Source organism: Muscardinus avellanarius (assembly GCF_963383645.1).
Source record: "Muscardinus avellanarius genome assembly, chromosome: 5".
Classification (NCBI taxonomy): Eukaryota; Metazoa; Chordata; class Mammalia; order Rodentia; family Gliridae; genus Muscardinus; species Muscardinus avellanarius.
The window spans coordinates 134,250,246-134,262,475 of record NC_137790.1 but is presented as its reverse complement, the minus strand read 5'-3'; the positions used below and the strand labels follow the sequence as shown (position 1 = coordinate 134,262,475).

Genomic DNA, 12,230 nt, shown 5'->3' with positions numbered 1-12,230 from the left:
GTGTGTGTGTGTGTGTGTGTGTGTGTGTGTGTGTGTATGGAACCCAGGGGCATTCTACCTCCAAACTACAACCCCAGCCCTATTTTGTTTTTTTATTCTATATTTTTAAACAGAGTCTTACTGAGTTGCAAAGGGCCTAAGTAGCTGAGGCTGTACAAGAACTGAGATCCTCCTATCTCAAGCTCTCAAATGCCGGGATTATAAGCATGTCCTACCACACTCCACACTCAGCTAGTGACTGACTTTGATATGTTCGTGAACGTACATCATGTACATTAGGGAATGTCCCTCTTCCCATCCCCTCAGTTAGGTCACCTTATTTGCTCATCTATCGTTTCTCCTTCCTTCTTTGTTTAAAGTTCCATCTATGACCCATTTTCTCCCTAGCTTCCACATATCGGGGAGAACATCCAATTTCTTACTTTTTGCAACTGATTAATCCCACTTAGCATAACGTTCTCCAGTTCTATCAATTTCCGTGTAAATGATATATTTTGTTCTTCTATATGGCTGAGTAAAATTCCACTTTGTACATATTCCATACTTTGTAATCCATAATCTGTTGATGGACATCTTGGCTGGTCCCATAGTTTGACAATTGTGAACTATGCAGCTATCAACATAGATACACATGCACTTAGTTTAATAGTTTAATTTCCATCCTTTTGGTAGATACCCAGAAGTGGTATTGCTGGATCATACGGTAAGTTCATTCTCCTTCTTCTGAGGATCCTTCATACTGTTTTCCAAAGTGGTTGCACTAATTTGTAATCTCATCAACAACGTATTAGAGTTTCCACTTTCCCACATCCTTGCCAGCATTTGTTGTTGTGTTTTTAATGACTGCAATTCTAGTTAGAGTTAGGTGAAATCTCAGGATAGTTTTGATTTGCATCTCCCAAATGGTTATGATGTTGAGCATTTTTTCATACATTTATTGGCCATTTGAATTTCTTTTTCTGTGAAGTGTCTACTATGTTCACTTGCCCTTTTTGATTGGGTTGCTTTCTTGGTGCTGAGTTTCTTGTATATTCTAGATATTAGTCCTCTATTGGAGGAATAGTTGGTAAAGTTTCTCTCCACTCTGCCGGCTCTCTGCTGAGGTTCTTGATAGTTGGCTTTACAGAGCTCTTCAGTTTAATGCAATCTCATGTACTGGTCTGCCTTTTAGGTTCTTGTGTCTTTGCGGTCTTGTTGAGAAAGCTGTTATCTGTGCTTATGTGTTGAAGTTGGACCTTCAAAGAGCTGTAAGGTCAATAGTCTAATTTTCAAGTCTTATCCATCTTGAACTGACTCTTGTGCAGGGTAAAAAAAAGTGGAGTTTCTTTCCATTTTTCTTCATATGGTTATCCAATTTTGCCAACATCGTTTGTTGAACAGGCTATCTTTTTTACAGTGTGTTTTTGGCTCTTACCACTAAATCTATTTTAAGAAATGCCTGAATATTCAGTCCTTTGTTGTTCTCTTCTCTTACAATGTCTTAATGGCCCAATACCTCTTAAATTCTATCTTCATTACTGAAGTAATAGTGCTTTATGGTTTTCTTTTATTTAAAAGGAGTACTAGAAATTGAATCAAGGGGCACTTTACCTCTGAGCTACACCCCTCAGATCCATTTGATTTAGAAACATGGTTTCATTAAATTGCTAAGATTGGCTTTGAACCTGAAATCCTCCTGTCTCAGCCTCCCAAGTAGTGAGATTATATAGGCATGAGCCACTGCACCGGCTTTCTGGTTCTCTTGAAGATTTTCTCTTGAACTTTGATATTTTTTTACCTTCACTATGGCATGTTCTAGACAAGGAATATATTATTCCTTGCCTTTTGCTGAGAGCCTTATTAAGTTGCTGAAGCTGGCCTTAAAACAACAAGCCTCCTGTCTCAGCCTCCCAAATACTGGGAATACAGGTGTGTGCTACCATGCCCAAGCCTTCTGAAACACTCCCCCGCTATGTGGTCCTAGGGATTGAATCCAGGGGTACTCTATCCCTGAGTTACAACCCAAACATTTTTGAAATAGGATCCTGCTATAATGCTGAGGCTTATCTGGAACATGTAATCCTTTTATCTCAGTCTCCTGAACACTTGGATTATAGGTGTGTACCTCTACAATGGGCTTGAACTTCCCTCCCTTTAAAAGGACTAATAAAGCTCTAAGAACATTTTATACATATCAGAAGTGTCCTTCCATTGCTTCATTCCCTTATAACAATTTTTTTTTTGTTTCTTTTTTTGTGGGTCTGGGGATGAAACCCAGGGGCATTCGATCTCTGAGCTATACCCCCTACCCTATTTCTTATTCTTTATTTTGAAACAGAGTCTCATTGAGTTGCAAAGGGCCTCACTAAGTAGCTGAGGCTGTCCATGAAGCATAAACCTCTGGTCTCAGCCTCCTGAATGCTGGGATTACAAGTGTGCGCCACCACGCCCGGCTCCTTATAACTATTTTGAAATGAGGTCTCACTAAGTTGTGGAGGGCCTAAGTTGACGAGCCTCCCCTGAAGCTGTGATACTTTTGTTTTTTTTCTTCTGGGAGTTAAGAGTAAATTCTCAACTATACTTGCCCTTTTTGTTTTGACTGGTTGAGTTCTTTACATATCAACAGTAAGTTAGAGGAGATCCAATAGTTTATGTGGAAAATACTGTAACCATGTTCTACAGTTTATGTAGATCTGATTTAAATACAATACAAATCGAGAACACAGAAAAAAATTTAAGGAATTCTAGTTTCATGTGGAAATAGGCTCGAAGCTATGGCAAGACAATAAAACTGATTCCTCATTAAAGGAAATGCTGCTTTATTTTGTTGTTACAGATTAAGGGAAGATCCTAAAAACTAATACAAATTCTGCACTGCAGAGTGAGAAGACCAAGATTTATGCTCTCAGTTGAAAGAGAAATAAAAATAAGATATATAAAACAATTTTACATATTGTATATGGGCCAGAATAAGGACAATCATCTTTGAGAGGGAGTAACAGAGGTAATCCTTACAGTTGCACAAATTTTATCCTTACCAAGTAGCATGGTAAGCAGAGCCAGGACATATCTGTAACTGCATGTTGATCACAGTACTGCCACAAGAGCCAACACATTAATCTAGGCACCACGGGCAGGGAAGGCGAGGATGAAAATGCTTTCCCATATCTGTGCAAGTGAACAGCTGATGTCAGCGAAGTGGGGAACAGATCGATGGTTACCAGACCCCGGGAAGGATGTGAGGGAAGGGAGCTAAACCGGAAACTGTTCATGTGTACAGGAGCACAGCTGGACAGGAGATTTAACTCCTAATGTTTTATAGCATAGTAGAATTATGGTTCACAACAATTAACTAAATTATTTTAAATTAGCTACTCGAGAGGATTTTAAATATTTCCACCACAAAGAAATGGTAAATGTCTAGACAGCATTACATCTGTAATCCTATATTTGGGAAAGTGAGACAGGAGGATTATTAGTTCCAGGCCAGCACACAGTAATTTATGAGACACTGTTTCAAAATAAACAATAAAATAAGACTGGGGAGTAACTCAAAGGTAGAATACGCCAGGGTTCAATTCCTTTATACAGGAAAATCATAAAAACTGCTAATAAAGATTATAGAATATACAAATCAATGGAGATATAATCTATGTTCACAGATTGCAAGTTTTTTTTTTTTTTTTTAAAACAGGGTCTCACTAAGTAGCTAAAGCTGGCTGTGAACCTGTAATCCTCTTCTCTCAGCCTCCCAAATTTTAGGATTACAAGCATGTACCACCATGCTGGCTTGCAAGAATAATTATTAAGGGGCTAATTCTTTCCAAATTGGTATAGAGATTCAATACGGGCAGTATGGGTATATGGATAGATGAGATAAACCCAAACTAAAATCTTCCATTCATGATTAACTGATTTTCAAGAAATGTGTTACAGCAATTCAATTAGAAAAGCATAGTCTTTCTTTAATGGGAATGGATATATATATAATCTTATGTACTTATATATTATATGCACAAACTACCTTAAAATGCAGTACAAATCTCTTTATGGTAAGATAAAATGATTAACCTCAAATAAAAAAGAAAAAGAAACCTTTGGGTTATACAGAGAATTCACAGATAAACCACCAAAAGCATGAAGAAAAATTAAGGAATGGGGTTTAGCTCAGTGGTAGAGTGCTTGTCTAGCATGGATGAGGTCCTGGGTATGATCCTTAGAACTGTGAGGGGGCAGAGGAAGAAGAAAAATTGATAAATGAGGCTTAATGCAAATTTTAAAAGTTTTGCTCTTTAAAAATCTCCAATAAAAAACTGGGCATAGTGGCATACTCTTGCAATCCCATAATCCCAGTGTTTAGAAGGCTGAAATAGGAGTATCACAGGCTCAAGGCCAGCTTCAGCTACTTCCTGAGGCCTTCCTCAACTTAGTGAGACCCTATTTGGAAATAAAGAAGAAAAACTATGGCTGGGGGTGTTCTTGAAGGTAAAATGCCCCTAGGTTCAATTATAAATACTGCAAAAAGAAAAAAAAAAGAAAGAAAAAGAAAAAAGAAGTGAGCCTTAAACAAACCTTAGTATGGTAGAGCTGAGGGTGTACCTTAAAGGTAGACCACCTTTGAGTTTGATCACCTGTATACCCTCCTTTCCATTTAAAAGAATGGTGTGGTGGTGGAAGCTTGTAACCTAAATACTTGGGAGGCTGAGACAGGAGGATTACAGTTCAAGGCCAGCCTCAGCTACTTAGTGAGGCCCTCTGCAATTCAGTGAGACCTTGTTTCAAAAGAAAGAATAAAAACTAGGGCTGAGGGTGTAGCTCAAAGATAGAATGCTCCTGGGTTCAATCCCAGTACTGCCAAAATAAAAAGAAGGTCTTGAAGCAATTATACAAATAACTATTATAAAACATCTTTCAATAATTTATAGAATAAATAGACCAAAAGAATCAAGATAGAGAAAACCCAGAGAACACAATCATCAACCAATTTCATCAACCTGACATAAGACATTAGCCAACAAAAGACAAAAATTTTCCCAGAGCAAACACGGTATTTTCAAGAAAAACTACACTGTGAGCCACAAAGCAAGTATTAAGTTCAAAAGCATTCCAATTACACAAAGTATGTTCTTTGACTATAACTATTACTATAAACTCAAAAACAGCCAAATTATATCTGAAAATTTCTAAAACATCTGCAAACTAAATATTATATTTCTAAATAATCTAGGGTGAAAGGAAAATATCAACAGATATCATAAAGTATTTTGAACTGAGTGAAAATAAACACACAATATATCCAAATTTAGGGGTAGAAGCTAAAGCAGTGCTCAGAGGAAATTTTTAGTATTTAATAAATCTTTATATTAATAAAAGGCTTTAAAAATGAGCACAGGCTCCATCTTGAGAAATAAAAATGTACAGAATACAAAACTACAGTATACAGATGGAAGAATATAAGAGTAGAAAACAATGAACTAGAAAACAAATAATAGAGAAGCTCAAAGTAATCAAAATCTTATTCTTTAAAAAAAAAAAAAAAGCAGCCAGGCATGGTGGCGCACATTTGTAATCCCAGCATTTGGGAGGCTGAGACAGGAAGATCCTGGTTCAAGGACAGACTCAGCTACTTAGTGAGACTTTCTGCAAGTCAGTGAGATCCTGTTTCAAAATAAAGAATAAAAAATAGCTTGGGGATGTAGCTTGGAGGTAGAATGCCCTGGGTTCCATCTGCAGTACCACAAAAAAGAAAAAATTCAATAAAATCAATTAGTTCTAGACAGACTAACCAGACATTCAAATGGGTAGGGAGAGAGAGGCAAAGGGAATGGGGCAGAGGGTGCAAGAACAAAGAGGGAAGAGACAAAGTTACTAATATTATGAGCAAATTTATGCTGACGGCTGTTGACTATAACTCAATAATTTAGATGACAGTACGTTTTTTCTTAGAGATAACTACAAAAGATTACCCAATAAAAAGATGACAAAACAGCCCTATATTTATTTAAGTTACATAATTTGTAGTTAAAATTCCTACAAGCTGGACAGAGTAGTGCACGCCTTTAATCCCAGTCCTTGGGAGGCTGAGATGAGAGGACCATAGGTTTGTGGACAACAACAGCAATTTATCTATGCCCTCCACAATGGAGTGAGACCTTGTTTCAAAATAAAACACAAAATAGGGCAGCTATGTAGCTCAGAGGTAGAATGCATCTGGGTTCAATCCCAGGCTTCCTGGGTTAAGGGGGAGGTTCCTATAATAACTCTGGGCCCCAAAAGCAAAATTTGCATTTGAAGGAATAACACAAATTATATCAAACTCTTCTAGAAAATTAAAGAGGAAAAAATACACTGCAACTCAATCTATAAGGCTAGAGTTATTTTCACACCTAAAGCAGTCAGAAACATGTATTAAAATGAAGTTAGAGATATTTATTTATCTTGAAGATAGGTGCAAAATTTGTTATGCAATTTTTGGAAATCACATCCAAGAATATCTATTTTGAAAATATATACTAATGGTGAATTTTGACACATAAATCCATGTTAACTTCTGAGTATCAATCAACTCAATTCAACAAATTAAAAATGAAAATTACATTATTTCAATAGCTGCACAAAATCAGTTTAAAAAATCCAAAATATTTTAAATAAAAATAGAAACTGAAGAAAATTTCCTTAATGACAGCTGGCATCTCTGCAAAACTTACAGCTAACAGACGTTATAGTGAAAGATTCTAATTTTGCTCATAGAATGAAGCTAACCCCAATAAAAACAAAATGGAGTACATGTTGTATCATTCGACCATATAACATTTGTGTGCATCTATACATGCACACAAGTAACAGAGCAGAGCAACAAGTACTGGAGGGTGATGGGGGGGAAGAGTAACAAGACAAGAGGCACGGGAGAACTATAAAGTGCTAAGAGAAAATTTTAAGGATGATGAACAAATGAATTATCTTGCTTGCGGTCTGTGTTGATGGGTTTTACAGATATATGTGACATACACATATGAAAAAGTCACCAAACTATGCACTTAAATGTGTGGTTCATTTTATCTCAAGTATATATTCATAAAGTTTTAGTAAAATTTTTCTATAAGATTGTATGTGGCCGTGTATATGTAACTTCTTGGGTTTTTCAAATAAATCTGTCCATAATGGTTTATACATGTGATTTATGCAAAGAGGATATAAAGCTCCAATCAGAAAATTCATACTCAAAGTAAAGGTCTTGGCTCTATTTTAAAGGTCTTTTCATACTTTGAGTTAAAATGTTTAAGTTCTGTTAAAATATAAAAGTTATCTATATCTTTATATTAATGTAGGTTATTTCTTCCTATTAATTTCCAACTATAGTATCAAGTATGTTTGAAAATAGTTTGTCTGTCTATCTACCTACTTATTTATTTGTGGTACTGAGGATTGAGCCCAGGGGCATTCTATCTCCAAGCTACACCCCCAGCCCTATTTTTTATTCTTTATTTTGAAACAGGGTCTCCCTAAGTTGCAGAGGGCTTCAATGAGTAGCTAAGGCTGACCATGAGCCTGCGGTTCTGTCTCAGCTTCCCAAGTGCTGGGATTACAAGCATGCACCACCGCACCAGGCTAAAACAGTAGTTTTATCTTCCAACTATAGTCTCTAGTGTATCTGAAACCAGTAGTTTTATTATCTATTATCAGTAGTTTTATTAACACATATCACATCTAAGTAACAGATGTTTATGTATGTGATTAATTATATGTGAAATATGCTCTTTCATAATGTTAGTTTTTAAAGTTTTGGACTTCAAAGTAATACAAACTAAACTCATCTATAATGAAGTACGATAAAAAAGTATGCTAATAGTTTCTGCTTCAATGTATATAGATCAAGGTTTAAGTGAAGATATAGTCTTCAATTATATGCAGAAAGACATTATCCTTTTATTTTCCATTTTATAGAGATATTCCAAAAAGATTAGTTGTTAACTTAAAGTAGGGCATTTAGCTTTTCAAATATGAAAGCAATATATTATTAAGGCCACATAATTTAATGATTGTATTAATGTTCCATCAGTGCAAATACCAAGTACAATTGCTGCCTCCACCAGTGCATGTTCTGAATTTGGAAAAGTCTGGCAGCAGTTGAATGGTGGCAGAATATCCTCTACATGACACTTATGTACCACTTACAGCCAAAGCTGTTTTCCAGAACACAAAAGTACAACAATTTAGTAAAGTTTTTTAGTTTCATAGTTAATGTAGGCCATAACAAAGCACAAAATACTTAAGTCAAAACCTTCTAAATAATTTTTAAAATCCCTTACCGGTATCTATGAACAAATATACCCTTAAAAATAGAGTTCATCATATTTTCGATTTCATCCTGATTTTCTTGTAGCTGAAAAAAAAAAAACAATAAAAATGTAAAATGAAACACTTGTCATCTTACTTGGAATCAACAATTACTGTTTTTAACTCCTGGCTGTTTTCATTCTGGGAAGTTATCAGTCCTTTTTCTCGCATTACTAATATAATTGCATTACTTCCACAGCTTTTTGAATCTCTCCCTAAATACATGCTACACAATGACTAACAAAGAAGGATGGTGTAGTTAAGTGCGATCAGGTGCCTATTTCCAAAGTATCATCTGTGTTGCAACAGGTCAAATTTCTATATATCTTCTCTCCTACCCAGGTCCTTAGCTTGGTTATGTCTTCCCTGGAAAAGGAATTATCCCTGAATGACATATTTGTTATTGTACGAGAAACTTCCTACTTCATCGAAAGTACCAAGTATCACTCCGCATTTGAGTAGCCCCTAAATGAATGCAGCAATGCTCCCCATAGAGGAGACATAAAAGGATATAGAAAGAATCCTGGACTGAGTAGAGGAATGCAGTACTAAAATAATATACTACAGAAAAGGTGTAATTTTAAGGCAATGTCACTGATCAGAATTAAAGTTTAGTATTCAAAAGCACTGATACAAAATGACATAAAATGTGATGTTTATTATTCTAATGTGTCCTGTGATTTTCTATGTATCCAGTAACATATTTCCTTTTCTTATATAAACAAATATGATGATAAAATTTCTTCAGACTTATTTTTTTCTGTATGCTGCTTCATGTTTGGCTAAGTAAAGTTTGAGGACAAAGACAGATGTTCTTTGACTCACAAAGGGTTTGCATTTTGATAAATCCACTGAGAATTGAAAATTGTTACATCAATGATGTATACAACACACCCACTGCTCAATCCCTGAAGCTTAACAAACCTACTTTAAATGTGCTCAGGTCTCTAACATTAGCCTACAGTTACACAATCATCTAACACAAAGCCTATTGCATAGGAGCGCTGAGTATCTCATATATTTGACAGGATGCAAGAACAGACAATCCCCAAAACAAAAATACAAAAGCCGCTGGCATTATCAGTACACTGTAGAAAGCATCGTGATGCTATGCTTGACTATGAGCCACCACTACCCAGCACCAGGAGAAGAGCGTGCATGGCACTGATACAGTTAACACAGTAAAAGATCATATTTCAAAGCTCAAAGTACAGTTTGTGCTAAATATATCATTTTCACCAAATTGTAAACCAAAAATAATTTAAATGAAACCATCAGGTTAGGAATGTGCTTTTAGAGTAAACGACTCAAATTACTATAACTTATTGCAAGTTATAAAAATTACTTCACATATATAAAAATTGATTCACAAAAGGTTAACAGTTCCAATATTTACTTCTACTACATTTTCAAGTATGGGATATGTTATAGGTTCAAACATTTTTTTCAGCTGGGTGTGGTTGCATACACTTGTAATCCCAGCATTTGGGAGACAGACCGGAGAATTGCGGTTACCAGACAGCCTCAGCTACTTAGCGAGGCACTTCGCAACTCAGTGAGAACCTGTTTCAAAATAAAGACTAAATGAAAAGAATAAAATAGGAAACACACACACACACACACACACACACACACACACACACACACACACACACACACACACAGAATATCTAAAGCTTCAACCTGTCTCTCTATAAAGAACATTATGTGAAGACTGGCACAAGCCAAGGCACCAAAAGCCTGGAAAAGCCTAGAACAGATCCTTCCCTGATGGCTTTTGAGGGAGCACGGCATTGTCAGCACCTGGACCCTGCACTGCTAGCCTCCAAAACTGTAAGTGGCAAACTGCTTGAAGCCACTCATTTTGCGTACTTTGCTACAGCAGCCCTACCAAGCTGATGCAAGTGTAAAACTCTAGGTGGAAGTTTCTTACTTTTTCTTGTCTATTATCACCCATTACTATCTATTCATCTGCATACCCAATTCCTTTCTTGGCACTGTGATATTGTTCTTTCAAGTTAAAGACAGACTATTACAGTTTGAAATTTCACTTTCAATTAGATAAATAAAAATGGTCCTACTACAAAACCAAGCTTAGAGTCATTTTCAAACACACATATGCGAATGTCACTGCAGAACCAGGAGCAAGGGTGCAGGGGTGTAGCTTAGTGGCAGAGCACCTACTAGCTTGTGTTGATTCCCCAGGTTCAATGCGAGCAAAGAAGGAAGAAGAAAAGCAGGAGTGAGGGTGTGCATCTTGTCACAGGAAAGCCTTAGCAGCAGCCAGTGTGCAGGCTCCAGCTTTCTCCTGGGAATGCAGCTTTGCTGACCTGAGTACAGGGCTTTCTAAGCTCATAGCCTGGAGACTTTTCTGAGTTGCCTAAATACCAGAAACCTTCTTTCCAAAACTGCTTTGTCTATGATTCTCTTCTATTACCAGACAACATTTGGTTGATCACTGGTAAACATTCTAGTTTTGTTTGAGAACTTTGAGATTAAATAACCTAATTAAAATAAATTAAGAAAATATGAACCTTTTCATACAGAAAAATACTGCATTTAATATATACTTATAGAAAATAAGTTTATCAGTATCATAAAACTTACCTCTTTGCGTTTCTGAAGTAGTAACTCCAACCTTTCATTGGCTCTCTTTCCAATCATTTTATTTCTCTCAGCTTCGTACTGTCTCTGCGTGTTATCCTGATGAATACTGAGGTTTAAGGCAACATTCACCAGAGCAGTCATGAGCTTCATGGCTATAAAATAAAGGAATATTATAATATTCACCTATAAAACAAACCTTCACTACAAATTTATAAAGCAAATGGATAAGAGAAAAAAAACTTTTACAATCCTAAGATAATTAAAAATTTGAAATAGTAATTAATTTATACTAGTAAACGCATCTTCTTAGTCTGCAACAAAACTTTCTCTACTCAGCAGAGAATATCTTAGTTTGTTAACATTGCCCACTTAAACCTATTGACTAGCAGGAAAAATTTCAGCAACAACCTCAAGAACCCCTTCACCTAATTCCCACACACACACTACTTAGTGATGGCGTAAAGCCTACGCCACACTTCTGACTACAAGACTTGTGTGCACGATGCTTCCTTAATACCTTTATGGTGACGCATTAATGGTACCTTAAATGTTTAGAATCGGTTCATCAAGATTTCAGTCCCAAAGATGGTCCTGTCCCTTTGTCCCTCACCCCCCAGTTACACAATTTCCAACCCCTTAAAAACACACTGATTCTACCAAACTCGTTACAAATGTATTGTGTGAATTTCCAACTGACTGTTCTCCTCGGTCACAGGGTTAATGTGCCATTAAATGTGCACTTGTATTTGTAAACCCTATCAAATATTTTCAAACCTGTTTTTTAAAAATCTGATCAACACGAAGGACACAAACTTCAAACTTTTGTCTTATGCTTATTTTCATTATTGAGATACAGTATAGGAAATATTGATAAAGCAGTAAGAGGGTCTGTGCTGGTAAATAATTTCCCCTTTTGTTTCTTTCAGGTTATTCCCCTGCAAATATGAATGAACTATTCAGTACTTTAATAAACTAAAAAAATACTAGTAACTATTAAACTATTAGTAGTAAAAAATTAAACTATTCAGTACTTTATTTATTTTGGTACTGGAGGTTGAATCCAGAGGTATCCTACCTGTGAGCCATATCCCCAGCCCTATTTTATTATTTTGAAATAGGGTCTTGCTATGTTGCTGAGGAACCTCACTAAGTTGCTGAGGCTGACCTGAAACCTGTGATCTTCCTGTCTCAGCCTGTGGAGTACTAGGATTACAGATGTGTGTCAGTCACCATGCCTGGGTACTCAGTACATTAGAAATAATTCACTTATCTGTGAGCATGTCCATAACTAAAAACATGCACAAATT

At 36.2% G+C, this 12,230-nt stretch overlaps 1 protein-coding gene across 1 annotated transcript in view; it reads right to left on the bottom strand.

Moving 5' to 3' along the window:
* STAG1 (STAG1 cohesin complex component) overlaps nt 1-12,230 on the bottom strand; it is a gene marked incomplete at both ends in the record, with an annotated part of 279,463 nt that overhangs the window by 141,030 nt on the left and 126,203 nt on the right. The window contains 2 exons of the mRNA XM_080695497.1: nt 8,289-8,362; nt 10,924-11,075. Of these exons, the coding sequence (XP_080551623.1) occupies nt 8,289-8,362; nt 10,924-11,075 (226 nt within the window). The remainder of the gene's footprint in view (nt 1-8,288; nt 8,363-10,923; nt 11,076-12,230) is intronic.